The sequence below is a fragment of the Netta rufina genome (assembly GCF_964035555.1).
Source record: "Netta rufina genome assembly, chromosome: 6".
Lineage (NCBI taxonomy): Eukaryota > Metazoa > Chordata > Aves > Anseriformes > Anatidae > Netta > Netta rufina.
The window spans coordinates 23,964,314-23,992,209 of record NC_140129.1 but is presented as its reverse complement, the minus strand read 5'-3'; the positions used below and the strand labels follow the sequence as shown (position 1 = coordinate 23,992,209).

Genomic DNA, 27,896 nt, shown 5'->3' with positions numbered 1-27,896 from the left:
CCCCGTCCCTGCCCGGCCAGCAGTGCCCCAAGGCTCTCCAAGAGGTGCCCCAAGGCTCTCCGGCTTTTCCTCCAGCCCCCAGCCCCATGGAGGTCTGGATGTGGGTAGCAGGGACCCCCACCCCGGCATGTCCCGGGGCATCCCGGCTGCCCGCCAGCCCCCCTGGCACTCAGCACACCAGCCCTGGGGCTGTGCCACTAATGACAGTGCCCTTGGGCTGGTGGCCGCGGGCTGTGGCGCAGCCAGCCAGGGGAAGCGCTGTGCCGTGCCGCTCCCGTCCGCTCGCCCAGATTTACAGCCCCTGGCGAGGGTGGCTGGGGCCAGGTGACGAGGTTGGTGCCATAAATCCGCCGGCCGGGGAAGCCCTGCCTTGCCCGGGGGTGGCGAGGCGCCACGCGGGGCTGCTGACTGTAGGGAACCCAGCTTTTGGGATCCCCGGGGGCACCCCAAAATCCTGACAGCGGGGTGCTCCTCCTCTGCTGCGAGCCAGGGCAGAGAGGCAGGGCGCAGAGAAAAGGGGTTTTGCTGCATGCACAGGGCTGATTTGGGACCAGGAGGGATATGGGGACCCCCAGCCAGCATCTTTTTGCTCCCCATGCCCATGGCCCCCTCGAGGGCCCTGCGGGGCCGGATCCTGCCCGGCCTCACCGCCAGCCGGTCCCCGGCTCCCGCGCGGGGTCTCGCGTTGCAGGAAGCATTAGGGTGTCCTTTCCCTCCGCATGCCACCAGGGTCTCGCTGTCCTGATCCGGTGACACAGCCGGCGATGGGGAAGGCTGCTGCCCTCCCCCCCGGCCCCGCTGCTAATATGGCAAGGCGCTGGCCCCTTTCTATCTTTGCAAGCGGAGCTGTGCGGCAGGGCCGGCGCGGCGGGCGCGGAGAGGGGGAGCCCGGCCAAGGAATGTGACATATCAGAGGCAGCTGCCACTTGAGGAGAGGGGGCAGAGGGAGCGCAGCTCTGCGGGGGCCGCGCGGGACGGGCGAGGGGGGGACGCCACGGCCCCAGCACCGGGGCAGCGCCGGCACCCGCGGGACCCGCACCGGGGCAGGCGGCGGAGCAGGTGCCGAGGCGCGGGGAGGGCCGGGGTCGCAGCGGAGCATGGGGCGGGGGTGCGGCACCTCCCAGGGTGCTCGGTGACCGGCGACGCAGCGAGCAGCAACCTGAGCCCCCGGCCTAAAAATAGCCCCCAGCTTGCCCACGGTGCTGCGACCTTCGGCGCTGCGGCCGGCCGGGGGGAGGCACCGAAGCGGACGGCACCTGGAGCGGGGAGCCGCCTCACCACCGGCACCCCTTGGCAGGCACCCAGCGGCCCGAGAAGAGGAGAGGGGCGCGGGGCTGTGGGGTCGGGGCCGCGGGGCTGCCAGAGCGCACCGGGGAGCCGTGCGCCATGCACCGGGCGCGGGCACGCGGCGGCACGAGCGGGGCCGGCGGGGAGCCCGGGCGGCCGATGGGGAGAGCAGGGGCGGCCCCGCCGAGCCCCGGCATCCCCCCGAAGAGAGCCAAGGTCACGGTGGAGCAGGGGGCGGCCGAGGGGGGCCCCGCTCGCCTGGCGGCGCCGGCCTTCGTGCGGAAGCTGAAGAACGCGGCCATCGGCACGGGCTGTGACATCCGGCTGCGGGTGGTGGCGGTGGGGAACCCCCGGCCCAGCCTGCGCTGGTACAGGAACGAGGAGCAGCTCGCCCCGCGCGAGGAGGAGTACGGCACGCTGTGGATCCGCGACAGCAAGAAGGAGGACGCCGGCGTCTACACGTGCATCGCCGAGAACGAGCGGGGAGAGGCCATGACCAGCGCTGTGCTGGCCATCATTGACATGGAAGGTAAGGGCTGCGCCGCCCCGGCATCGCTGCTCCGGCTTCCCCGCGGACACCGGCTGCCCCGTGCTGAGTGTGGTGGCTGTGCTTTGCAGATCCCCCGTGCTGCATGCCCAGGAGCCAGCCGGGGCTGGGCTCCGCCGTGCCCACCCCGCTGCAGGCTGGGGTCGTGGTGCCGGTGGCAGTGGGGCAGCTCGGTGGCCTGGGAGTGAGCATGTGGCTGCAGCACCCGCTGCTAGGACAGGCAGGGTGCCAGCGCCGGGCATGCAGGTGGCACGGGCACGTGGTGGTGGGCCTGCGTGGGGCAGCAGGAGAGAGAGACAGAGAGACAGAGAGACAGAGACCCCACGGTGTGGGCGCACGGCACTGGCAGTGCCACCTCCTGTGGCCCTGTCACCCACCCGAGCCACCCCCGTGGGCACAGGTGGCCGTGGTGTCACTGGGGGAACTGGGGGGACTGGGACACGAGGTGTGGGGAGCTGGGGGAGGGGGCTGATGAAGGGGGGAGGAGCCTGTGCTGTGCAGTGGGCAGGGCCTGGTGGTTAATTAGCAGTGGGAGGAGCCAGTCATTGATGAGTTTTCAGGGCCCCATGGCTACCCTGTGCTCGTAGATGCAGCCCCTGCTGCCTGGGGACAGATGCCACATCCCTGGGGCACGGGGAGGCAGCCCCGCTGGGGAGCACGTGGTGGTGCTGCCCTGAGACGTGCACTGGCGTGGGGACTGCGATGGCACTGTCCCCACGTGCCACTGTCCCCTGCTGTGAGAGGGCGGCCGTGTGAGCCTTGGGGCTGTGGGCGAGGAGGGTGCCAGGGTTTTGCCACGGGGAGCATCCCTGCAGGGCAGAGGAAGGCGCTCCTGCTGCCGCGGAGCCTGCTGTGGGGACAGAGGTGCACAGGCACAGCCCTGCCCTGCAGGGGGGATCTGTGGGGTCACTGCACGCTGCACCACTTTGGGGATGGTGGTGCTGGGGGGACACAGAGCACAGTGCTGTGTGGGGGGGGTGCCCGAGGCTCTCTGCACCGTGGGCTTCACCCTGCTCTCGTGCTCTGACAAGCAGCGTGTCTCTGCCTGGTGCCACCAGCCCTGCCTCTGCCTTGGGCACCGCCTGATTCCCCCGGTGCCCGTTCCCGTTGTGCTGACGCACTCCTCCCTGCTCCCGATTCCCAGCCTCCGGCCCTGGTGGCCACGTTTCTGGAGCAGCCGTGGCTGCGAGCTGGGTTAATGTCACCCTGCCCCAGGCGCTCCTCCGAGCCAGCGCTGGGGCTGCGGGCATGCTCTGCCTGGAGCAAACAGCCTTCAAAAAGCCACCCCGGGGGCAGAGAGGTGGCTGAGCCCTGCCCCAGGGCACTGCGCTCTCTGTGCCATGCTGCAGCGGTGCCCGAGGTGTGCCACATCCCCAGGCTTTGCTGGGGAGGCTTCAGGAGGGAGTGGGATGGAGTTCAATGCCCAGGTGCAGAGGGACCCGTGCTGGGGAGGCTGGGGAGGCCATGCTGAGGGGGTTTGGTGGGGGTCTGCAGGCGCAGCACCCCCAGGAGGCAGCAGGCCAGGCCCTGGCGCTCGGCGTGCTGTTCCCCTGAGTCCATTTTGTCCGTGCCGGGAGCTGTGCGGTGAGACGGGGCGTCCTGTGAAATGGAGGAGCCGTGCCATGGCCCTGCAGCCCCTGCCCTGACACCCTGCCAGGCCCCGGCGCCTGGGCTCGCCGGCACCCAGCACCGAGGCTCCGGCTGCTCGGGGGGCTCCCCTCCTGGGGACCCGGCTCTCCAGGGGCCGTGGGTGTCCCACTGGTGGCAGGGCCAGGCAGGGACACCCTGTCCTTGTTCCCTGGGTGCTCTGTGGGTCAGGCTATGGCCAGACGGGTGCAAGGTGCCCCAGCAGGACGGGGTGCTGCTCTGGGCTCAGGGGCCCTGTCCCCGGTGTCTGGGGGGTGCAGAGATCTCCGGTGGGTGCAGAGCCCTGTCCTCTGCCTCCTCCTCCTCCCCCTGAGCTGCAGCTCTCCGTGGGGCTGACGCCGGCTCTCCCAAGGTGGCTCAGGTCACGGCTGGAGGGGTGGGGGGGCTCTGTGCTGCCCGGCTCCGCGCTCAGCCCCGGCAGGTCCTCCTGCAGTGGCTCTGCATTCCCCCTTGCTCGCACGAGCCCGATTTAGCTCTTCTAATCCCTTGCCCTGAATCTGTCGCTCCACCCCACTAATGATTTTCTCCTGCTCTTCTCCCTGTGTGTGTCAGTGCCTGGCGTGGGGATTGGGGAGCACACGCGTGGGGGTGGCCAGGAGGGGTCCCCGGGGTGGGCTGCCCCCCCTGTGTCCCACCTTTTTGCCCCTGCACCACCAGTGCAGGTTCTCCCTCGTTTCCTGGCCCTGTGGGTGCAGGTGGCGTGGGGTGGTGTGGGGTGTCCCCTCTCCCACTGGCACCAACACCAGGCTGCTCTGGGGTCTCACGGGTCTGCAGACCCCAGATCCTTCCCAGGTCCCCACCGTAGTTCCATCATTCCCAGGCCCTAGTGATTAGTGATACTAACGCCTGTATCACTTCTCGGCTGCATTTCCTGAATTTTTCCCCGTAAGCCGGATTAAATCACCTCTCAAAAACTCCAGCTAATCTCCTTTTCAAGAGCCGAGCCCCCCCTCGCCGTGCCAGCGCTGGGGCTGCGTCTTATTTCAAGGTTGGCTTTGCCTGTCCCGGCTGCAGCGCAGGGTCTCTCCGCTCGCCTCCACCTGCACTCAGCAATCAAGGCGCCCTGTAACCTTTCCTCCTCGGGGAGCAGAGAGGCTGGGCGCAGGGGCAGGGGCAGGGGAGGCACACGGGGCTGTCCGTGTGCGATGGCCCCGCACGGCCCCTTCCCTCTGTCGGTGCTGGGGGTGAAGCCTTCCTGCAGCGTGGGGGACGCCCTGGGGGCTCCGTGCGTTTCGGCACAGCCCATGCAGCTCCGTGGCTGCGGTCCCAGCCCCCCCCGGTGCCCCCCTAGCCCCCTGTTTTTTTCCCCAGCAGTGGGGCCTCTGCGGTTGGCGTTGTGCGGTGGTGGGAGCCCGGTGGGGACGGCCATGCTGACAGTGTCCCCGGTGGCTCGGCACCTCTGGCCGTTTATCTCGGTGCCTAATTTTAGGTCCTTACTTCGCAGAGCTGTGTCTGCGCCTCGTGCCAGGTTCCCCTTCCCTCCGGAGCCCCTGCCAGCCCTGCAGAGCGTTTTGGGGCCGCACGCAGCCCAACACCTCCCTCTGCCTTCACCTCCTTCCCGTGGCTCTCTCTGGGGCTGCCTCAGCTTCCCCTCGGAGCTCTGCCCCATCTCCCCGCCGTGCCCACCCTGGCCCCACCGTGGGGTGTGCACCATGTCTGTGGGGGCTGCCACATCCCACCTGAGCCTGACACAGCTGGTGCCACCTCGGTTTCAGGGACAGGTCCCCAGGCTGGGCTGTGCAGGGGGGACGGGGCCTCGGGGACCACCCCGAGGTGGCTCTGCCTGCAGCCACCTGGGCATGGGGCTCGCACGGTGCCCCCCGGGGCCGGGTCCCCTCCTGGGGCTGTGGGGACCGGGCAGGGGAGCAGCGTGTGCAGCTGTCCAGTCAGTCACCTCCACCCCTGCCCTCTCTCCCGCTGCCGGGGGGTTATTTTTGCTGAGGAATGTGCCGTCCCCTCGGATTCTCGCGGGCTGCAGGGCTTGTGTTACACGCGAGAGGCCGAGACCCGGGCCCGCATGCAGTAAATATAGCACCGCCGCTCGGGGCTGCGTGTGGGACCGCGGCCCCTTCCTCCTCCCGGGGCTGCCCCCCGGCTCCCACTGCTCCCTGCGCTGGTGGCACTGGGGACGGCTTTGCTCCTCCTGCCCCACAGCCCATGCCCCTCCGGCACCGTGTCTGCTGCCCCCTGTGCCCTCTGCGCCCTGTTCCCCGGCCACGGGGTGCCGGCAGGGCGGGGAGGAGATGTCCCCTCCCATCCCACCCCATTCCCAGCACCCGCAGCCAAGGTCACATTGCTGTCCTGCGTCCCCGTGTCCTCTGCCTGCAGCGGGCACCGTGCGCTCGGCATCCTTCTAGTGGCAGCGATGGGAGGTGATGCTGGGGAGCTGGGGTGTCCCTGCCTGTCCCCGCAGCCAGGCTGTGCCACGCCGTGCTCCATGGCGAGGGGACAGCCAGCAGAGCAGTGGTCTCTGGTGCTGCGAGCTGTCCTGCCCTGTGACAAGGGACAGAGCAGGGGGACGATGGTGACAGGTTGTAGCATGGGGGAGTGTGTGGCACACTCAGGACCTGCTGCCTGCTGCTGGGAACATGGGCACTGCTCGTACCAGGCGTGGTGACACCCGTTCCCAAAGGTCTGTCCCCATGCAGATCTTACCTGCGCAACACCTTCGCATCCCATGCTGGCCCCAGCCTGCAGGATTCCCCTCTCAATGGCCGTGAGCAGCCCTGTGCAGAAGCCTGCTGTGACTATTTCCCCCTGGGAAAAAAATAAATCTCACCCCCTCCTCGCATCCCAGCCGGCTGCGTGCACCCACAGCCACCAATTACTCAAGCACCCAGCGCCACCGAGGCCATGGTGCTGGTGGCCACAGCCGGTGGCCGGTCGGTGATGCAGCGTGTGGTAGGGACAGGATCCGTGCTGGGGAGCGCAGGGGAGACTCAGCAAGGCGTGGGGTTTGCAGGGTGCTGCTGCCTCTGGAAAGGGGATTTTGGGGACCCAGCTTCTCCCAGGGGCTCCATTCCTTGGGAATGGCTGGGCAGCAGATCCTCAGCGGCAGGAAGGGCTGCGTGCCCGGGGAACCGATGGGGCAGCAGGTGCTGGGGGGCTGTGTGGCAGCAGGGTGGCACCCAGATGTGCGGCCAGCCCCCGTACCCGGGGGCTCCAGCTCAGGGGTGCCAGGCTGCGGGGGACAGCAGCGTCCCCCGGCTCTGGCAGGAGGTTCCCTTTGTGCCAGCTCCGGCGTTCGCGTGACTCGCCTGACGTGCGGGGTCTCCGTGGAAACCCCGCAGCATCACTGGGATCGTGGGGCTGTCAGAAATGTTGTATAAACAGCTCCCTTTGTGCTGGCTAATTTGCAAGTTATTATGAAGCCATGAAAAGCTTCACGTTGGGAGGCAGGGGCTGGGAGGAGAGCTGCCGTGCGCCCCGGTGTGCGTGATGCCCGCCTGCAGCGCGGCAAGGGGGGGCTCCTCCCCGGGGGACAGGTGAGCAGCACGGGGACAGGGAGGCTTCCAGCTGTGTCCCCACGGGGGTCCCGCGGTGGGAGGAAGCAGCGTGGCCGGCTGCTGGGCTGGGAATTTGGCAGCCTCTGCGGGAACCTGGCGGGCAGGGCTGGGGAGGGCGTGCAGGGGTGGTGTGGGCACCCTGGGGACGCTCAGCAGTGCCGGGACCCAAACCCACAGCGTGGAGAGGGGCCTGGTGCTGTCCCCCGTGGGTGGAGGGCTTGGGGGGTGCTGAGCGGGTCTGGGCTGGGCACCAGAGCTGGCCTGTCTGCGGGCACACTGGGGACGGTGCGTGGACATTATCTGCCTTGGGGTGCGCGTGGGAGCCCCGGCGTGGGCTGCGCCCCAGGGTGCTGGGCGCAGGAGGGCAGGGAGGGAGCCCGTGCCCCGGGCGGTGGGGCAGGGCGCAGCGGCACGGCAGGGCACGGAGCAGGGCAGAGGGCTCGGCGGGGGCCGGGAGGGGGGCGCGGGACGCGTGTGCCCCTCGCCCCCCGCCACCTGCGCCCCGCCCGGCCCCCGCCATGCCGCTGCGTGCCAGGGCTGGCGGGGAGGCGGAGGCGGAGGCAGGCGGGGGAAGGATGGAGGGAGGAGCGCTCGAGTGATGCTTCATGCTCACAGCCCCAGCCCTCCCGAGAGCCCGACCTGGCGAGCCCCTTCCTCTCCCTCGGCCGTGCCCGGCTGCCGCCGGGGAGGATGCTCGGAGGGGCCCCGGCCCCGCGCCGCGCTGAGCCCCGGCCCCCCGCCGGCAGCGGGCGGGCGTCCTGCCGGGCCTGAGCCGCCGGGGCCGGGCCGCCGGGGCTCTGCAGAAGCATGAAGAAGATCTGGGTGAAGAAGCGCTTCCAGGTAAGGGCTCCGGGCTGCCGCGCCGCCGGGCGCCCGCAGGAGGAGGCGGCGCCGGCGGGGAGAGGGAGCGCGCCCGGCGCACGGGGGGTCCCCGGCCCCCGGGGCTTCGCCGGCCCCCGCCCCGCCTGCAGAGCCGCCGGAGAACGGGGCCACGCCGGCGGCGGCCGGGAGGAGCGGAGGGCAGGTGCTCGGCACTGCGCTGGGCACGGCCCCGGGCCCGGCTTGGCGGCCGTGCCCCCCCGAGGTGGGGTCCCCCCCGGGCGGCCTCTCCCCTCCGCGCCCTCCGGAGCCAACGGAGGCGGCTCGGTGCCCCCCCCGGCCCCGCCGCCGGTGGTCACGGAGCTGGAGCCGAGGCTTTGCATGCGTCATCCCCTCCGCGTCAGGAGCATGCCTGGCACAGGCAGAGCTCCTCCGCGGCCTCGCCGCACGCTCCGCCGCTGAGCAAGGAGCAAGGACGTCACTCGGCCTCGGCGGGGGGAGAGGATGGGGGGCATCCTTCCAGGGAGCCCCCCGTGGGGCACGCCGGACCACCCTGCTCATCCAACCGGCGTGGGGCACGCAGCCACCCTGCTGTCACCCCGCCCGGTGTCCCTGCAGGGGCCGGGGAGGGGATGTCACCGCAGCCCCCTCCGAGGGGTGCAGGATGTGTTTGGGGATGTGGATGCCCTGTGCTGCAGTGGGGAGGTGGCAGCCCTGCCCAAAAGGGGGCATCCTTCCCCCTGGGGCACCGCCTGGCTGCCCCGTCTGCCCTAGAGGGCAGCAAGCCCAGGGCCACCTGCATGGCAGGGCAGGGTCCTGGCTGTGCGCTGGGGACACCAGGAGGGCCACCCGCTGCCAGCCCCTGCCCCTGCCCCGTCTGTCCCACAGCCGGTGGCACCGGCACCGCACGGTGCTGGGCTCCACGTACCCAGCTCTGGCAGGCTCCGAGGGCCGTGCTCCGTGGCCCCAAGTGCCCCTTCTCCCCCTCCATTCCCCATAACCCCATAGCCATAGCTAGGGATGGAGAAGCCCCCCCGCCAGGCCCCCCGTGTGGGCAGGGGGGGTCTGTGCATGATGTGGGGAGAAGCGAGGCAGGGCCAGGTCTCACCCCACTGCACAGCAGGGCAGGGCTGCAGCCAGCTGCTGATCCTGCTGGCTCCTTTCCCCCTCTCCGTGGGCACAGAGCAGGCTCCGGGGGGGGCTCCCCCACCCCTTTGTGCAGGCTGCAAACGAAAATCCCCGGCAGGGTGCACAGCCCCCGCTCACTGCTGGCCCATTCGCCCAGATCCTGGCCCCGTGGGGTTTGTCCCGAGCTGCTCCTGCCCCCTTTCCACCTCCTTCCCGGGGCTGCTCCCCTCCTCGAAAGCAGCAGGGAGGTGACCCCGCGTCACCCGGAGCGGGGCTGGGTGCTGCTCCCTGCCGAGCCACGCGGGGCTGCTGCACCCAGGGGGGGCTCCGGGTAGGGGGGGACCTGTTGCAGGGCGGCGGGGGGCACCCCACAGCCCTGGGGTGGGGAGCCCAGCCCGGCCCCGCTGGGTGCAGCCGCCAGACCCGCTGGGGAGCCGGTGGCGCCAGTCCCCGGGGAAGCCAGGAGAGCACCCGATAATGGCACTCAATTGCATTTTCATTTTTTAATGGGGGAATTATCCGCCGATGGTGCAGTTAATCACTCATCTATCTTTCCCTGGCCTGGAGGACGGGCTGCCAGCCAGCACCGGCACAGTCAGCCGAGGAGGGGAGGTGAAGCCTGGCTCAGCCTGAATACAAATGTGTCTCGTGCAGCCGCTGCCCTCCGGCCAGCGCCGCAGGCAGGGAGGGGGCCGGGGGAGACCCCTCGGGCTGCCCACCACCAGGGGCTGCCGCTGCAGTGGCAGCAGCCCGGGGGGCTTGCAAAACAAGCCTGCTGCCCTTGCAAGGACAACTGACTGCTGGCCATGCCTGGCTGCCTGTCCCCGGGGGCGTCTGTCCCTGGGGCTGGCTGTCCCTGGGGATGTCTGTCTGTCCCTGGGGCTGGCTGTTTGTGAGCTTGCTTGCGAGCTGTGGAGAGGCAGGAGAGCCTTGCAGAGCTCCAGGCAGGGAAGCAAGGGCACGGGGTGTTAGTGTCCCAGGGGGACCGCGCTGCCCAGACTGCTGCTGGCAGCCCAGCCCTGCCTGTCTGCACATCCCCTGCCCTGCCTGCTGTGAGCTCGCTGGGCACGGCAGAGGGTGGCCCGGGCTGGTCTCTCCCTTAGCAGCATGTGGCCAGCCCCGAGCCGTGGTGCAGAGGAGGGCAGGGAGCTGGCAGGGAGCTGGCAGGGAGCTGCTGGCACCTCAGCCCTGCGCTCCCATCCCTCCTGCCCAGACAGCGCGGGCGAGCGTGGCTCCCACGCCTCCGCCCCTCGCGGGCTGGCCGTCCCGTGCCACTTGTGCCAGGCGGCCTCTCACGGCTGGCACGGCCACCGCCAGGCTGGGGACGCTGTCCCTGTGCTGGGCCCATGCCCGGGGCTGAGTCTGGGCCAGCGCCTGGAAGGTGCTTGGCTGGCTCGGGCCCCGCGCTGGCACAGGCGGTGGCTTCGAAGGGGCTGCGGGGCGTTTGGGCACCCGGGGCACGCTGTCACCCCTGGGCACGGGCAGCGTGTGGGGGCTGCCGGGCACCCGTGGGAGCACAGGACAGGTTATAGGGTGGGCTTCGGGTGGGCAGCAGGGCCATGTCGGGGGCTGTGTGTGTGTCCTGAGGGTGCCCAGGTGTGTGCCAGGAGGGGAGCAGCACCGTGGGGGGGTTGTGTGGCTGTGTGCACAGCCGGGCATGCGCCGCACGTGCCCACCTACACCCGTGCAGGGCTGCGTGCGGGGGGTGTGCGCCCGGGGGCGTGCGCTGCAGGTAGCCCGGGGGCGTGCGGCGTGCAGCGTGCGAGCGGTGCCGCGTGTGCCCGCGGGCGTGCGCGGGGGGCTGCGCCACGCCGTGGGTAACGCTCTCTTCTCTTTTCCTTTGCAGAAGACCGGCCACTCGCGGCGCTTCGGGCGCTTCACGCATGGTGCGTTGAGTTACCAGGAGCTGGCCCCGCCGCCCTGCCGGGGAGGGGGCGGCAAGCAGGGGCTGTGCGGGGCTGGGCACGGCCCCCGAAATGGGGCTGGGGGCTCCTGGTGTCCCCCCGTCAGCCTGCTGGTGTCCGGACACATGCTGGGGATGCGAGCTGGTGGCAGGCAGCCTGCTGCAGTGGCAGTGCTGGGGCAGCTGGGGGTGTGCTGGGCTGCAGGCGGGGGGAGCAGCGTGGGCCCCCACGATGAGAGCTGTGGCAGGGCAGGGGGGAGCTGCGCCCTCCTGTCCCCTCCACGTGCTGCGGGGCAGGGGACGTGGCATGGAGGAAACACCAACCCTCCGCTCCTGGGATGGGACATGGCGGTGGCTCTGAGCTGGCACGGCCCCATCCTGCCTCTGGGGGCTGCCACTGATGCCCTGGGGCACACAGCAGCACACAGCCTGAACCCGAGAGCAGCGATGCCAGAGCCACGCTGCAGGGCATGGCAACGCCTCGCAGCATTTGCTGCACATGGCCTCAGGGATGGACGTGTGTGTGCGTTTGCACGCCAGCCCCTGGACACACATGTCCCTGTGCACCAGCACCTCCAGGAGTGCCCAGCAGGGCCCTGGGCTGCGGTGCCCTGCAGAGCACGGGAGGTGCAGGTGCTGCAGCACAAAGCCAGCCAGGGGCAGCAGGAGCAGCAGGGGCAGGAGCTGGCTGCAGTGCGGGCAGGATGTGACCGAGGGGTGGGGAGGGGTGATGCCATGTGCTCTGCAGGGGGGATGCTGCATAGAAGGAAGGGGAGGCCATGTGTGGTTTAGGAGAGGCGTGTGGTGACCGTGGGCATACAGCAGGCGTGGTGGGGAAGGCTGGGGGTGCCAGACCTGTCTCCATGCCCCGTGGGTGCCTGCCCCCTGCCATAGCGAAGGGCAGGGCGTGGGGTGCCCCGCGTGGGTCCTGGGTGGGGCAAACGCCCAGCCCCAGCCCTGGCCCCCGAGGCCAGCACACGGTGCCAGGCTCCCCGAGCCGTACGGCCACCCGGCTGCTGCCCTGGCAGGTCAGTGCCCCGCGGCAGCGCGGGGACGTGCTGGGGACAAGGCCCTCCCCAGCGCCCCACGCGTCTCCGCAGGCCGGGCCGATAACCGGGTGTTGATGTCTCTCTCTCTCTTGCTGCCCCTATGGAAGCGAAGTTTTCCGCTCCTGCAGGAAACAAAGCTACGGTAGGAAGACGCCCGCCTGCTGCCAGCCCCGCTCCCAGAATGGGCCCCGGGCCCCCTCCCTGTCGCGATGCCCCCCCTGTCCCCCTGTGCCGCCTCCTCGTCTCCGCCACCCCAATTTCAGCCGCCTTCCCCCGCATTGCAACCCCGGCACCACCTCCCCTCCTGCCTCCACCCCACGGCTGACCATTTACTGCTGCTCCTGCCCTTGGCCCCGCTGGACTTTCCAGCCTTGGTTCTGCCTTTCCCCGCTGGCAGCTTGTCCCTTCCGTGTCCCCAGCGTCACAGTCATGCCTCTCCCACCGCCTCAGCCTTCTGCTGCCTGGAGCTGCCCGGGTGCTGCTCTGTGAGGAGCAGTGCCAGCCTGGCCTGCTGTCCCCATGTCCCCTCACCCCCTGCTCTCCCTCCCCAGACTCGGAGACCGGCGAGGATGAGCCCAGCGACCCCCAGGTGACGCAGCGCAGCGAGCTGCAGGATGAGACGGCCTTCAGCACCCCCACGGGTGAGCCGCGGGGACACAGGTGGCACCAGGGGTTCAGACATGGGTGGCACCGGGGGCTCGGACACCACAGGTGGCACTGAGAGCTCTTCCAGCCCAGCTCTGGGGGATCCCCATGCGGTGAGGGTCAGCGGGGTGCTGCTCGGGACCCCTGGAGGCACCCGTTGGCGGCTCACCCCTCTCCTTCCAGGTGGCTCCGACACCCTGGTGGACGCCTCCATGAACACGACGCCGACCTCGGTGCTGGCCCTGTCGCAGGCGGAGGAGCGCTCCAGCTGGTCGGGCAGCCAGCAGACCGTGGTGGAGAAGGAGCCGGATGCCAGCCTCCCCGCACGGGGACCCTACCTGCGCCCCAGTGCCTGGCAGCCGCAGGGAACCCCAAGGCAAGCAAACGCGCCGGCCCCGCGCGGCGCCGAGGTCCGGCACCTGGGCGTGGAGCCGCTGGTGCGGGCATCACGGGCTAATCTGGTGGGCACAAGCTGGGGGTCGGAGGATAGCCTCTCGGTGGCCAGCGACCCGTACGGCAGCGCCTTCAGCCTGTACCGAGGACGGGCGCTCTCGCTCCACGTGTAAGTAGCCCGGGGAAGTGCGCGGAGGGGACATCGCGCTGGGGCCATCTCCTCCCCGCTGCCATCTCCTCCCCTCCGCCTGGGCTCCCTTTGCCTTCTCCACGGCCGGATGAGGAACGGAGGCTCTGAGCGGTCGGCAGCCCGGCCCCGGTGAGGTGGGGACAGGCCCTGGGGTTGGATACAGGGCACGCTTTCTGTGGGGTGGGAGCAGGGACACCTTGTGCCGTGGCCAGTATGGGTTTGGGGTAATGCCCGTGCTGCTGCACCTCCAACCTGGACCCTCCTCCTGCCTGTCCGGGGGGCTCTACACGTGGATACAGGGGTGCACAGCAGCCTGGGGCACCTGCAGCAACCCGTCCCCACCACCCATGGGTGGCAGCAGGGACGAGGGACGTGCTCCCTCCCCAGGGCCCGCTGACATGCTCAGAGCCCCCGTCCCTCCCCACCGCCTTTGGTCCCCCCCCCTGCAGGCCTTCTCCTTCGACCTCCATCTTCCCCTTTGTGTTCGAGGCTGCTTGTTCCACCAGACCCTCATCTCCACCCTCTGATTTCTGCACCGTGCACGCCGAGCGGGGCGCTGCCACTCGGCTGCGCTGCCCGTGGGGGCGGGGGGGGGTCTCGGGGGGGTCGGGGGGACGTGCTCGCAGCAGCATGTGCACGGGGGGATGGCTCGTGGCCTCGGGGACCTCTCTGCCTTGCAGAAGAGTGGGAGTGCACTGCGTGGTTCCAGCATGCTGGGACACCACAGGCAAACTGGGGCGTACCCCTCTGCCCTGTGCCCCAGTCCTGTCTGCGTGGTGGCCCTGGGAAGGGGGCTGGCTGGGTGTCCTTCTGTCACAGCCCCAAGTGTCGCTGTCCCACTTGGGTGTCCCTGGGGAAGGGAACCCCCAGCAATGAAGGCACGGCTGGGTGACATCAGCGAGCCAGCTCCCGGGGGTCTTAGGGTGGCTGGATCCCCCTGCCATGGCCCCTCGAGGGTTTTGGGGCTGCCCTGGCCACCTGCCCCACAGGGTGCCGTGGACTGGGCTGGGAGCCCTGATGCAGCACGGAGACGAGGATGGGCTCTGACCCGCTCTCCCCTGTCCTCTCCCCTTGCAGCAGCATCCCCCAGGGGGGCTACCGGAGGGATGACCCCCACAGCGGCCCCGTCTCTCCGAAGCCCGGCGCCGAGCCCCCGCGGTCCCCCGCTGCCCTGCCGCTGACCACCAAGCCGCCCATCATCCGCTCACCATCGCCTCGACCCGGCGCGTGCCCGCTGCCTCCCTCCGGAGCCGCCCCCCAGCCGGCCGCCCGCAGCCCCGGCGTCCCCTCCTGCACGCCCGTCACCCCCCGCAAGAAATCCTCGGTGCCGACCGAGTACCAGGACACCGTCCCCGAGGAGTACGAGGAGAAGATCAAGAAGCCCAAATCCTCGGGGTACTCGCAGGGCAGCACGCAGGACTCCCGCCCCCCTACGCCCATGAGCGACGCCTCCGGCCGTGTCTCCGTGCGGGCGTCCCCCAAGCTGGTGCGCGCGGGCTCCAGGATCTTGGAGCGGCTGCAGTACTTCGAGGAGCGCCGCAGGAGCCTGGAGCAGGCGGACAGCCCCTTCCCCGCCCGGCCCTGGCTGCCCCTGCGCAAGACGCGCTCCTTCGACCAGCCCGGCTCGGAGGCGCGGCGGCCGGGCACGCCGGGGGGCTGGCGGGACGAGGCGGGGGGCAGCAGCGCGGCGAGCCGGCGCCTGGCCTTCCGGCAGAAAGCCGCCTCCTTCGACGAGCGGGGCAAATTCGCCGGGCGCGTGCAGGACATCGAGCACAAGTTCTCGGAGGAACTGACCCGCATCAAGAGGACGGTGTCCAAGCAGCAGCTGCGGCGCTCCCAGGAGCTGGGCAAAGCCCGGGCGCCCTCGCCCCAGCCGGCCAGCGAGCCCCCCGCCGCCCGCGCCCCCCGCACTCCCTCCTTGCCGAGCACCGGCGGGCGCAAGGTGCAGCCGCCCAAGGTTTCTGCGCCGGCGGAGAGCACGCACGTCATCCAGCACCTGGCCCTCTCCAGCGTGGCACTGGTGGGGCCCAACGGGGAGCCGGAGCCGGGAGGGCAGCGGGGGCGCAAAGCCCCGGCACGGGGCGGCACGGTGGCGGAGGAGGCGAGGAAGAGTGCGCAGCAAGAAGGAGTCGGGGAAGTGAGGAAGAAGGAGCAGTGGCCGTTGGCACAAGCCACCCCACAGGGGCGGACAGCCCTGCCCCAAGGGGGGGCCGCCGAAGGGACCCCGTGCCCGGATGGGGGCCCTCCCGGTGCAGCCAGGGCCCCCGGGGCAGCGAGCGAGGGCCTGGCCGCCAGGCTGGCCGTGCCCCACGGGCTGTACCGGAGGCCGGAGGCGCCCACGGAGGTGCGGTTCCTGCCCTGGGCGAAGCCAGGGATGGAGCAGGAGGCCCGGCTGGAGAGGAGCTGGGCAGGGCAGCACGGCACGGGCAGGGAGGCGGAGAGAAGGCAGACGAAAGTGACGGAGAAGAAAGAGAGCGTTCGGACAGCGGCTCAGGAGGGCAGGAGCACGAGGAGCAAGGGGAAGGGGCGCCGAGCCCGGCCCACCTCTCCGGAGCTAGGTAGGGCACGGCTTACCACCTCCTGCGGGCACAGCGATGTCCCTGAGCGGGGTGCGGGACCCCAGCCTGCCCCTGGGGGGGCACGGGGGCTGGGGAGCACCGAGATGGGATGAGGGGATGCAGCGTGATCTGGGGGCTGGGGGCTCTGGCAACAAAATGAGCCTTGGGGTCGCGATGCTTGCTGATGCCCCTGTCCCTCCTACCCAGCAGGGGAAGGTGCCGGGGGGGGCTCTGTAACCCTCCTGCTCCCACACCCCGGGGACGGGCAGGGGGCTGCGTGGCACAGGACATGCCTGCTGCACCCCCTCACAGCCACGGGGCCGTCTCTCCCTGTGCAGAGTCCTCCGATGACTCCTACGTCTCGGCGGGCGAGGACCCCCTGGAAGCGCCCGTCTTTGAGATCCCCATCCAGGACACGGCGGTGGCCGTGGGGGCGGAGGTGCTGCTCAAGTGCATCGTCACGGCCAACCCCCAGCCAGAAGGTGAGCGACCCCGCGGCTCGGGAGCATGACGGGCTCTGGCACAGCCACCCCCCGGCGTGTCCTTGTCACTTGGGGCCACCTGAGCTGGGTGGCTTGGGGCTGGCAGAGCTGTGGCTGTGCTCCTCAAGGGGATGCCGTGCCCACCTTGGGAGCATCCCCAGGCAGGCAAAAAAAAAGGGCTGAGGCACTGCATGCCGGGGCAGGGTGCAGAGGGCAGGGGGTGGGCGATCCCCCTGCATGGGGCTGGGCTGTGGGGAGAGAGGGAGAAGGCACCAGGCACGGCACAGCCAGCAGAGACAGGGAATGAGCAAAGTGGCTCTGGTTCCCTCCTCCATCCTCCACTGGAGGGCAGGAGGATGCCAGGAACCAGAGAGGGGCCAGCTCTGCTCTCACCAGAGGCCTTGGGGACGTGGGGCAAAGGGGTCCCCAGGCTGGGCAGGGACGAGGGGGTCAGCGGGGGGCTCTTGTGCCCTGGGATGGTCCGGAGTGACCCCGCATGTGCCCGCAGTGTCCTGGAGGAAGGACGGGGTGCCGCTGCGGAGCAGCACGGCGCGGCCCATCAAGGCGGAGGGCGAGCGTCACACCTTGCTGGTGCGCAGCGCGCGGGTGGCCGACGCCGGGCTCTACACGGTGACGGCGGCCAACGAGGTGGGCGCCACGTGCTGCAGTGCCATCCTCAGCGTGCGGCCCGGTGAGTGCCGGCGGCCGGCCCGGAGGCAGTGGGGACGGTGGGAGGGCCGGCGGCAGGCAGGCAGGCAGGCAGGCAGGCAGGCTGGCTGCCAGCTCGGCCGCTGCTGTCGCTGGGAAGAAACCGGCTTCCTTACCCTACAAGGCTCGGTCTGAACCAAAGCAGCTGACGCGCTGCCGGGATCCTGCCGTGGGGGGAGCGGGGTCAGGCTCTGAGCATCCCTCGGCGCCCAGCGAGCGGCCCAGAGGCTGGACGCCCCCCAGCCCCCCAGCCCACCCCAACAAGCCTGCCCCGGCTGCGGGGACACCCCAGCTTGCCATTTGTGGGGTCACCCTTTCCTCCCACCCCAGGGGACGCCCGGCGCACCCCGCACCCCTCCATCCGCGGACACCCTTCCCACGCATCCCCAGGGCTCTCCCCGCCCCATTTCCCCCGGGGGCAGCGCGCAGAGCCCCCCCAGCTGCCCCGGGGGCCGGCGGAGCCCCGTGCGCCCCGGTGCCGCGCCCTGCGCCCCGGAGCCCCCTGCCCGCCGCCGGGGCTTCGCGCCCCTGCCCCCGGGAGGGAAGGGGCCGGCAGCCCCCGGCCCGGCTCTGAGCCCTCCCCCGCGCTGCTGGCCCAGCCCCGGGGGCCGGGCGGTGGCGGCAGCGGGCCCGGGGCGGCGCTCGGCCGGGGAGGGCGCAGCGGCTCCGGGCTGGACGCGCGCCCGGCGCCGCAGCGGCCCCGGTCCCGGCAACGGCGGCGGCCGTTCCGCGGTGCGCTTCGCTCCGGCTCGGGGCGGGGGTCGCCGGGGTCGCCCCCCCTCCGTCCCCATCCCCCGGTGAGTGCGGGGGGCACCGGGGGGCTGCGGGCGGAGGGGCGGCGGGGCGCCCGGCGCCGCCTGGGGGGGGACGGGGAGGGATCCGGGGGGTGCCCCCCCCTCATCCCCCAGCTGTCCGCCCTGCTGCTGCCCGGGGGCACCGCGGGGGCCGGGGGGGGGCGAGACCTCCCCGTGCGCCGGGCAGCCCGCCCGCCTCCCCGCTCGGGCAGCGCCGTAAGGGGATCCGCTGCTGGCTGGGGGGGGCACGGGGAGGAATGGAGCACCCGGGCTGGAGGGGGGCCAGCCCCCCCACCTCGGGCAGGGCTCCGCACGCTCACCCCCGGCCGCTCGCACCCGGCTCCGCGCGCATCTCGCCCCCCTCCCTGCTTTTCCTCCCCGTGCCGTGGCCCCAGGGCCCCCCTGCCACCCGCGGGGGCTCGCTGCGGTGCCGGGTGCGGGCCCCCCAGGCCGGGCTGTGAGGGGAGCGCAGCTGCAATGTCACCTTCAGCCCTCCGCCGGCTCGGGGCAGGGGCAGCCATTCCGGGAATCCGGGCGGCTTAAGGATGGGAGCGTGGCCTGCTGCGTAAGAGCCACTTGAGCCCTGCTGTCGCCTTGCGGGATATCGCGTCCCCTTATCGGCCCCGTGGCGCGCTTCGCACCCCCTCCCCCTGCACGGCCCGGCACCCCTTCGCTGCCGGCCGCCGTGCCTCTGCCCCGTGGGATGCGCAGTGGGGTGGGTGTCCCCGGGCACCCCGGGGGCGCAGGGTGGTGGGGAGTGGGCTCCGAGCCCCCCGCCCGGCTCTGGCTGCTGCCAGCTCCTTACCCGGCCCTTCCTGCGCTAGCCCCCGCTGTGGAGCGGCATGGGAACCTGGCACCCCCCCTGGGCCAGGCCAGCCCCATCACGTCGGACGAGGAGTACCTGAGCCCGCTGGAGGAGTTCCCCGAGGCCGGGACGCCCCAGCACCGACCGGCCATGAAGCTGCAGCCTCGAGCGGAGCACGGGGCTGCCCACGGCTCCCCGGAGAGCAGCTTCAAGGCTGCGCCCACCTTTGAGGTGAGCTGGCAGCCCCCCGGGAGCTGGCAGAGGGGGAACCCGTGACCCGTGGCCGCAGCCCTGAGGGGCTGCCCTGGTTTTGGGGGACGTGTGGCCCTGGGGTGGCGGGTGCCGGCTGCCCCCTGACCCCTGCTTCCCCAGGTGGCCCTGTCGGACCAGTCGGTGCTGGAGGGGCAGGATGTCAGCATGAGCGTCCGCGTCCGCGGGGAGCCCAAGCCCATCATTTACTGGTGAGTCCGGAGCTCGCTGGGTCACAGTAGGGCAGGGAAGGAGGGGACGGGCACGGGGAGGGACCTCCCCGTTTGGGGTCTGCCAGCTCGGAGCGGCACCAAGGCGCGGAGCTCTGCTTCTGAGCAGGGGTTGGGGTAGAGGAGAGGGGGCTTGCTGCGGGGCCGGGCGTGACCGTGCTGCTCCCCTCGTGTCCCCGGGCAGGCTGCGGAACCGGCAGCCGGTGAAGTACGGCCGGCGGCACCACGCGGAGGAGGCGGAGGGGGCGCGGGGGCTCTTCACGCTGCACATCCTGGCGGCCGAGCGCACCGACACCGGCTTCTACACCTGCAAGGCTGTCAACGAGTACGGCACCAAGCAGTGCGAGGCCAAGCTGGAGGTCAGAGGTAAAGCTCCCATGGGACTGGCCGGCTCCGGCACCCTGCATGAGCTGGGCGGGGAAGGGGCCGCTGCAGCCCCCTTCTCGGCGGTGCTGCTTCTCACCCCTTCCTGCCGCAGAGCAGGAAGGGCCCAGCAGGGCCGTGGACCTGCATGCCTGGCCCTGCAGAAGGTGGCAGGGAGGGGACATGGAGCAGCCGTGGCTTGGCCGTGCTGCCCGCAGAGGCCGTCCCCGCAGCAGGAGCCCGGCTGTCCCCCTGTCCCAGCCAGATGTGCGGCCCCACAGCATGGGTCCCGCTGCCCAGCTGTGCCAGGGGTCCCCGGCCTGACCCAGAGCCTGCTGCTCCCCCAGCCCAGCTTCACCCTACGTCCCCCTGACCCCACAGGCACCCGTGCTGGGGCCGGGTGCTGGCTCTGGCTGCGCAGGGAGGGCTTATGCCCTCGGTGGTCCTGCAGGGGACATCTCCCCCCAGCACACCCACAGCTCCCTCCCTCCCTGCCTGCAAGCTGTGCCCAGCCAGCGGGCAGCTTGGAGAGGTCTCCTCCCTGCTTCTTCCCAGCTCAGAGCAGGTCCCACATTAGCCCAGGTGCCCGGGGCTGGGCTGTGCCTCCCCAGCCCTGCTGTGGGCTCAGCATCCCCCTAGGTCCCCCGAAACGCGCGCGCAGACGGGGCGGGTGGCTGGGGACCACGTGCCAGGAAGGAAGGAGCCCGCGGGGACGAGCGATGCTGCCTCCTTTCTCTTGCCCTTTGCTTTGTGTGCCCTGCTCCCCCCGGCCCTCCCTGCTGACAGCTGCCTGAGCCCCCCGGGCTGTCCCCCCCCGCCCCAGCCTTCGCTGCACCGCTTGCGTCCTGCCAGACCCCGCTCCAGCCTCCGGCACAGCGCAGCGGCGCGGGGGCAGCCGCGGGAGCCGGGCACGTGCCCGACGTACGGACGGGCACCGGGCTCAGCGTGGCCCACGTCTGTGCCCCGGGGCACGCGGTGCTGCGTGCTGGCGTGCGCTCACACCCCTCGCGCGTGCACGCCCCTCGTGTGCGCGCCGGCCCCGTCCCCGCCGCACTAACCCTTCCGCTTGCTGACTGCGGTTTTTGTCTGTACGCAGGGGGAGTACGATAAGGGGGTGCATCTCTCAGAGCCGCGGCCGCGGGGCTCTTAGTTGGACACCTCTTAGGCAGTGGACCTCACCTTGTGTTATTACCTTCTGCTCCATCCGCCGCCTCGTCCTGGACGCACCGCGGGGACGCGCGGGCCCTCGACGGCGGGCGCGGGCGCGTCGGGTGGCCGGGGGAGGCGGCACCGAGGCCGGGGGGAGCGGGGGGAGGACGGCGGGGTGGCGCCAGGCACCCCCTCAGCCGGGCCAGGGCGGCCGCACGGTGCTGTCTTGTCTCTCGCTCCGTCCGTCTGTCCGTGTCTGTGTGTCCTGCTGCTCCTCTCCTCGCCGCCCAGGGGACGGGGAGCGGGGAGCCCGGCCCCGCCATTGGCTCAGCTTCCATAGGGAAGGGGACGCGGCGCGGTGGCGGCTCCGCAGAGGTCACCTGGGAGCGTGGGGGACGAGGGACACGGGGACCCTTGTGCCGGGATGGGGGCTGGTGGCACAGAAGTCCCTCGCAGCCCGGCCGCGTCCCCGGGGTCCACCCGGCTCCTGGCCGCAGAGGCAGCCCCAGCTTGGGTCTCTTCTCCCCGGGGGGGGGGGGGCTCGGTGGGGGGTGGGCTGCGAGGCCGTGACCCTTTTTGTAGCTCTAATAAAATCTGTTTGGTAAAGCGCTGTGTGGTGTGTTCCTGGCACGGACACCTCCCCTCACCCCCACACCCCCCGGCCCCCCGCCCCGGCTCAGCTCTGCTTTCCACATCTCGCCCCCACCTCCTCCCCGCTGCACCCCCTGCCTGCGCCCTGCGCCCTCGCCCGCGGCGCCGGGCCCCCTCCCCGCATGCCCCTGCCCCGCACGGCCCCCTCCCCGCCACCTCCCATGGTTGCTTTTCAGTTGCTGAGACGCGTCTCTCTCTCTCTCTCTCTCTTTCTCTCTCTTTCTCCCCCCTTCCCGGGCAGCTCGCCCCGAGTGCCAGTCCCTGGCCGTGGTGGTTCCCCTGCAGGACGTGGTGGTCGGGGCGGGGGAGCTGGCGCTCTTTGAGTGCCTGGTGGCTGGCCCGCCAGACATGGACGTGGACTGGTTGTCGCGGGGCCGGCTGCTCCAGCCCGCCCTGCTCAAATGCAAGATGCACTTTGACGGGCGCAAGTGCAAGCTGCTGCTCACCTCCGTGCACGAGGACGACAGCGGCGTCTACACCTGCAAGCTCAGCACGGCCAAAGGTAAGCGGCGGGCACCGGGGGTCTCACCTGGGGGACGGCCCCGGCGTGGTGGTCAATGAGGCCGGCCCCTCCGGGGTTTGGGGCTTCAGGGTCCCCCCAGCGTGGCTGTGAGTGCTGGAGGGGGTGTGGGGATAAGAGAGGGATGTCTGCCCCCCGTAGCTGGTGTGTGCTGCTCCCTGTGGGAGCTCTGGTACCCAGGGAGCCGTGTTTGCACTGCGGCAGTGCCACGCATCCCGAGCTGCTGCCTTCATCCCAGCTGTTCTCAGCCCAGCTGGCTCCAGAGCCCCTGGGCACCCAGCTCTGGTTACCAACGTGTCCCTGCTGGCCTGGCAGGGGCCATGGGCAGGGAGCAGGGCAGCCTGCCCTCTCCTCACAAGCTGGCAGCTGGGGAAGGGCAGCAGGATCCAGCCTGCTGCATGCTGCCCTGCCCTGTGCCTCCAACATCCCGGTGTGCCCTTCATCGGGCAGGGACATCCCTGTCCCATTCCTCTCCTGGGGTGGCCGAAGGTCAGTGCAAAGCAGTCCCTGCAACAACCTGGAGCACTGCACCTGCACCGAGCCCCATGGCACCGTGCTGGCACTGCCTGCTTCAGCATCACCGCCCTGTCCCCAGGGCTGCGCCCCCCTGCCCAGGGGAGGACAGGGCACCCTCCCACCCCCCTGCATCCCCAGCATCTCTGTTGTTTGAGGGGAGGCAAGAGGCACCCCCCTGCCAGCTGAGCACCATCCCTGTGCACAGGCACCTTGCACAGGCACCCCATGGCACCCTGGGGTGACACCCCCGGTGCGTGGCTGTCCCCCCCCCCGTGCCACCCGGGGCCCAGCCCTGCCCGCTGTCCTTGCAGACGAGCTGACGTGCAGCGCCCGGCTGACGGTGAAGCCCTCGGTGCAGCCGCTCTTCACCCGCAAGCTGGAGGACGTGGACGTGGTGGAAGGGCGGACGGCGCGCTTCGACTGCATGGTCAGCGGGACGCCCCCGCCGGCGGTCACCTGGACCCATTTCGGTAACCCCCACGCCCACGGCCCCCTGGAGCCCCCCACGGCACAGGGCTGGGGATGCTGAGGGCCATCTCTCCGCGCAGGCCAGCCGGTGCAGGAAGGGGAGAACGTGCGGATCCAGCGGGACGGGGGGCTGCACTCCCTGGTCATCGTGCACGTGGGCAGTGAGGACGAGGGGCACTACGTGGTGACCGCCAGGAACGCCCATGGCCACGTGGAGTGCTCTGCCGAGCTCTACGTGGAGGAGCCACGGCCGTCTGCTGCCTCCCAGATGTAAGACGGGTGTCCCCCTGCTTGCTGCCCCCTGGGATTTTCGGGGGGTCCCTCCCCTGGGGCCGCGCTCCCGTGGTGAGCACGTGTGGGTGGTCGCAGCTCCAAGCTGGAGAAGATGCCGTCCATCCCGGAGGAACCGGAGCAGGCGGAGACGGAGGCGGAGTGCTTCACCATGCCCGACTTCCTGAAGCCTCTGCACAACCTGGAGGTGGTGGAGTCGAAGGAGGCGGTGCTGGAGTGCCAGGTGGCCGGGCTGCCCTACCCCTCCATCACCTGGTTCCACAACGGCACCCGCATCGACAGCACGGACGACCGCAAGATGATGCAGTGTAGGGCCCCCCGCCCTCTCCATGGCACCCAGGAGGGGAGCTCGGCACCGTGCTGCTGACGGGCTCTTTCCTCTGTCCCCCCAGACAAGGACATCCATCGCCTGGTGTTCACGGCCGTCAGCCACGCGCACGCTGGCGTCTACAAAAGCGTCATTGCCAACAAAGTGGGGAAGGCCACGTGCTACGCGCACCTCTACGTCACGGGTAGGTGACAGATGGGGCTCGGCGTCCCCGCAGCACGGTGCTGGGGTGGCAGGGGATGGGACCACAGGGAAGTTCAGCTGGTGAAGAGTGGGGGGCTCACGCTGCTGCCCACCTCTCCCATGCAGATGTGGTGCCCACACCGCCCGACGGGCCCCCCACGGTGTCCTTGGTGACCGGCCGGGCCATCACGCTGACGTGGAACAAGCCCAAGTGGCTGGACACTGCCATAGGTGAGGGGGCAGGGGGTGGGCAGCAGCCTGGTGGGGTGCCAGGAGCTTCCTGCTGACCCTGTCCCCACACAGACCCCAGCTCGGTGACCTACGTGGTGCAAATGCAAGTGCTGGGCACGACGCAGTGGGTGGTGCTGGTGAGCGGCGTGCGGGACACCACCTACACGGTGCACGGGCTCACCAAGGGGGCCCAGTACCTCTTCCGCGTCATCACCGCCACCCCCAAGACCAACAGCAAGCCCTCCCCGCTCGTGGGGCCCGTGCAGCTCCTGGATCGGGGTGAGAGGGGCAGCGGGGCCAGGGTGGGGTGCTGGGGTGGGACGTGGGGGCTCTGCGTGCCCGGCGGCGTGGCGAGCTGCCCGGGGCTGGGCGACGCGGGGTGCTGAGGTGGTGGTGACGATGTGCGTGGCAGGTCCCTACCTGGAGGAGGCCCCGGTCATCCTGGACAAGCCAGATGTGGTGTACGTGGTGGAGGGCCAGCCGGCCTCCGTCACCATCACCATCAACCACGTGGAGGCCACCGTCACCTGGAGGAGGTAGGTGGGACGCGGCGCGGTGCCCCACGCCCGGCCTCACCCCTGGGGCCGGGCACGCACCCGAGGGCGACGTGCAGAGCTCCTGGGGTGGCCACAGGCTGACGGTGTGTGCCCACAGGGGCGGGCAGGTGCTGGGGGAGCAGGACGGCACGTGCGAGGTGACGATGCCGGATGACGACCAGCACTGCCTGCGGCTGCTGCGCGTGGGCCGGGGGGCCGCGGGGCCGCTGGCCTGCGAGGTGAGCAACCGCCACGGCTCTGCCCGCTGCACCCTCCGCCTCCGCCTCGCAGGTAGGTGCCCCCGCGCCGGGGGGCCGTGCCCCTCTGCCATGGGGGGCATCGCCCTACGGTGCCCCGAGGCCGTGTGCCGTGGGGGTGGTGTGGCCCCACGGGGTGGCACTGCCCCCACGGTGCGCCGGGGCCGTGTGCCATGGGGGCACTGCCCCACAGCACGGCGTTGCTCATCTGTGCGCCCTGCGTGTATGTCACCCTGTAGGGCTGAAGGCCCTCAAACCATGGCACCTACCTTTGGTACTGCCTGGTAGTGCTGCCTGGTGTCCTGCTCCTCTGTCTGACTTGGGCGGAGGTGTCCTGTGTGCCCCATGAGTGTGTGCGTGGGGTGGCACTGTGCCGTGGGTGGCACTGTGCTGTGGGTGGCACTGCGCCGTGTGTGCACTGCCCCATCGCGCCCCTTGGCCACGTGCCGTGGGTGGCACTGCTGCAGGGTGCCCCATAACCACGTGTAATGAGGTGGCACTGCCCCCGGTACCCCACACCCATGTGTAACGGGGAGATGCAGTCCCACTCTGCCCCATGCCCACGCCTGCTGAGTGGCACTGCCCCACGGTGCCCTGTTCGCACTGCGTTGTCCCAGCCCTGCGGCACTCCACGTCCCCGTGCCACGGGCTGGCACTTGCTCTCAGTGCCCCCCAGCTCCCCGTGCCCGCGGCAGGGGGGTGGCAGTGCCCCATGGTGCCCCACGCCCCATTTCTCGGCAGAGGCGCCGCGCTTTGAGTCCATCATGGAGGACATCGATGCTCAGGAAGGGGAGACGCCGCGCTTCGCAGTGGTGGTGGAGGGGAAGCCGCTGCCGGACATCATGTGGTACAAGGTGGGGTGGGGCCCACCACCTCCCCCCGACCCCCAGATCCACGCCCCCTGCTCTCCTCCGCTGCCTCGGGGTCCCCGGGCGGGGGTTTTGGCTTTGTGCCACCCCAACTGGTGCAGGGTGCTGCATCCGTGCCGGTGTGGGGAGCTGGTGGGGGGCGGCAGGGGCCCCCCTGATGCCCGCTGTGCCCCCAGGATGGGGAGCTGCTGGAGGAGAGCAGCCACCTGAGCTTTGTCTACGAGGACAACGAGTGCTCCCTGGTGGTGCTGGGCGCCGCCGAGCCTGACAGCGGGGTCTACACCTGCACAGCCAGGAACCTGGCCGGGGAGGTGTCCTGCAAGGCAGAGCTGGTGGTGCGCTCAGGTACGGCCGCCCGGCTCCCACCCTGCCCGGCCCCACGGGGCAGCCCCCAGCCCCCTGATCGCCGCCCCCCCAGCCCCTCTCCTTCCCCCAGCCCAGCCCGCGGCCGATGCCAGCATGGAGGAGGATGCGCTGCACAAGGCGCGGCGCCTGACCGACTACTACGACGTGCACGAGGAGATCGGGAGGTACGGGGCCATCAGGTCCCCTAAGGGCAGTCCTGGTCCTCCTGGGGCAGCTCCCTGCACACCCCAGTGCCTGCAGGGACAGGGGTGCCTCCAGCTGCCCTGCCAGCCCCTTTCCATCCCTCCCCACGTCGCAGGGGGGCTTTCTCCTACCTGCGGAGGGTGACGGAGAAGAGCAGCCGGCTGGACTTCGCCGCCAAGTTCGTCCCCGGCAGGACCAAGGCCAAGCAGTCGGCGCGCCGGGAGCTGCACATCCTCTCGCAGCTGGACCACGAGCGCATCGTCTTCTTCCACGACGCCTTCGAGAAGAAGAACGCCGTCATCATGGTGATGGAGCTGTATCCTCCGGGACTGCGTGGCCGGGGGGACACGGGTGGGCAGGGTGGGTGCGTGGCAGCGGGGTGCCGAGGGGGGCACGGCGTTCCTGTGCTCCTTGACCAGTGCCCAGCTGTGCCGAGGACGAGCTGCTGGACAGGATGGCGAGGAAGCCCTCGGTGTGCGAGTCCGAGGTGGGTGAGCCCTGGCGGGGCAAAGCCATGGGGTAGAGAGGGCAGCTGGGGACATGGGGAGCTGAGGGGACCGTGATGGTCCCCTGGGTGCCATCCCCACCCCGCCTCTGCTCTCACAGGTCCGCTCCTACATGCGGCAGATCCTGGAGGGGATCTGCTACCTGCACCAGCACCACGTGCTGCACCTGGACATCAAAGTGAGTGCTCTCCCCACGGCTCCCAGCTCGGGGGAGAGCCCCCATGTCCTGCCCTGCCCCTCCCTGTCCCGGGAGCCTCCCGCCAAGCTCCCAGCCGCCCCGCATGTCCTGTAGCCAGAAAACCTCCTGATGGCGGATTCGAGCAGCGAGCAGGTCCGCATCTGCGACTTCGGCAACGCGCAGGAGCTGACGCCCGACGAGCCGCAGTACTGCAAGTACGGCACCCCCGAGTTCGTGGGCCCCGAGATCGTCAACCAGAGCCCCGTCTCCAGCGTCACCGACATCTGGTAAGGGCAGCCCCTGGCCAGGCTGCACCCCGGCATCCCCACTGTGCTGGGGGGCCCGTGCTGTGCAGTGACCCCCCTCTCCTCTCCGCAGGCCTGTGGGGGTCATCGCCTACCTGTGGTAAGTGCCCAGCTGTGGCCCCACGTAAGGGACCCCATTTCTGCCCCGTTTCCAGCTGGGGCCACGCTCGCCTCCTCCCCAGCTGCTCCTGCCCCGTGGCACTGGGGCTGGGGTCTGTCCCTCGGTCCCCAGGGCTGGCCGTGCGGCTCCCCCGTGTCCCGGTGACCGTGTCCCCTCCTCGCAGCCTCACGGGGATCTCCCCCTTCGTGGGCGAGAACGACAAGACGACGCTGATGAACATCCGCAACTACAACGTGGCCTTCGAGGAGAGGATGTTCCAGGGGCTCACCCGGGAGGCCAAGGGCTTTGTCATCAAAGTGCTGGTCAACGACAGGCTGTGAGTGCCACGGGGTCCTCCTGGGGGCACGGCACCGGCTGTGTGCCCCCTACCCATGTTCCTGGGTGGTGATGGGTGCTTGGGGCTTCAGGACACCCCAGATGGGTCCTGCTGGGTCTGGACAAAGCCCCTGTGTCCCTGCTGAAGGTGATGCCCTCCCTCTCCACCCTGCTGCCCCATGGCATGAGCCTGGTGCTCCAGGGAGGGTGCTGGTGGTGGGTGCACAGCTGGATACAGGCAGGCTGGGTGCACGGCTCTGCACCACAGGGTGCTGGGGTGAGGGGGCAGCAGGGGACGCCAAAAATCCTGGCTGGGGTGGCCCTCATTTGGTGGTGCTGCTTCACAGGAGACCCAACGCGGAGCAGACCCTGGAGCACCCCTGGTTCAAGGTGAGTCCGGGCAGGGAGCAGCACCGGGGGGCAGCAGGGTCCCTCAGGGCTCGGTGAGGGGTCCGTGTGACGCTGCTGTCCCCTCTCCCCGCAGACGCTGGCCAAGGGGAAGGTCATCAGCACCGACCACCTGAAGCTCTTCCTCTCCCGTCGGAAATGGCAGGTGAAGGCAGGGGCTGGGGCGAGGGGCTGTGCGCCGGGCTGTAGGGTGCCGTGCCGCCCAGCGGGGC

General features: G+C 70.7%; 1 protein-coding gene across 2 annotated transcripts in view; it reads left to right on the top strand.

Moving 5' to 3' along the window:
- Positions 1 to 984: 984 nt before the first annotated feature.
- SPEG (striated muscle enriched protein kinase) overlaps positions 985 to 27,896 on the top strand; it is a 34,033-nt gene continuing 7,121 nt past the window's right edge. Inside the window, exons 1-29 of one of the 2 annotated variants that reach the window (XM_084289648.1) lie at positions 985 to 1,816; positions 12,438 to 12,527; positions 12,715 to 12,907; positions 14,195 to 15,672; positions 16,011 to 16,154; positions 16,663 to 16,845; positions 18,481 to 18,692; positions 18,834 to 18,922; positions 19,125 to 19,306; positions 21,345 to 21,605; positions 22,451 to 22,609; positions 22,688 to 22,877; positions 22,977 to 23,206; positions 23,291 to 23,410; positions 23,536 to 23,640; positions 23,713 to 23,919; positions 24,053 to 24,176; positions 24,295 to 24,467; positions 25,175 to 25,287; positions 25,479 to 25,647; positions 25,739 to 25,832; positions 25,967 to 26,167; positions 26,278 to 26,338; positions 26,458 to 26,535; positions 26,650 to 26,822; positions 26,914 to 26,940; positions 27,125 to 27,277; positions 27,624 to 27,666; positions 27,761 to 27,829. In XM_084289648.1, the coding sequence (XP_084145774.1) occupies positions 1,387 to 1,816; positions 12,438 to 12,527; positions 12,715 to 12,907; positions 14,195 to 15,672; positions 16,011 to 16,154; positions 16,663 to 16,845; positions 18,481 to 18,692; positions 18,834 to 18,922; positions 19,125 to 19,306; positions 21,345 to 21,605; positions 22,451 to 22,609; positions 22,688 to 22,877; positions 22,977 to 23,206; positions 23,291 to 23,410; positions 23,536 to 23,640; positions 23,713 to 23,919; positions 24,053 to 24,176; positions 24,295 to 24,467; positions 25,175 to 25,287; positions 25,479 to 25,647; positions 25,739 to 25,832; positions 25,967 to 26,167; positions 26,278 to 26,338; positions 26,458 to 26,535; positions 26,650 to 26,822; positions 26,914 to 26,940; positions 27,125 to 27,277; positions 27,624 to 27,666; positions 27,761 to 27,829 (5,751 nt within the window). In that variant the 5' untranslated portion in view covers positions 985 to 1,386. Of the gene's footprint in view, positions 1,817 to 12,437; positions 12,528 to 12,714; positions 12,908 to 14,191; positions 15,673 to 16,010; positions 16,155 to 16,662; positions 16,846 to 18,480; positions 18,693 to 18,833; positions 18,923 to 19,124; positions 19,307 to 21,344; positions 21,606 to 22,450; positions 22,610 to 22,687; positions 22,878 to 22,976; positions 23,207 to 23,290; positions 23,411 to 23,535; positions 23,641 to 23,712; positions 23,920 to 24,052; positions 24,177 to 24,294; positions 24,468 to 25,174; positions 25,288 to 25,478; positions 25,648 to 25,738; positions 25,833 to 25,966; positions 26,168 to 26,277; positions 26,339 to 26,457; positions 26,536 to 26,649; positions 26,823 to 26,913; positions 26,941 to 27,124; positions 27,278 to 27,623; positions 27,667 to 27,760; positions 27,830 to 27,896 lie in introns of both variants that reach the window. The other variant, XM_084289647.1, reaches the window with a different exon arrangement.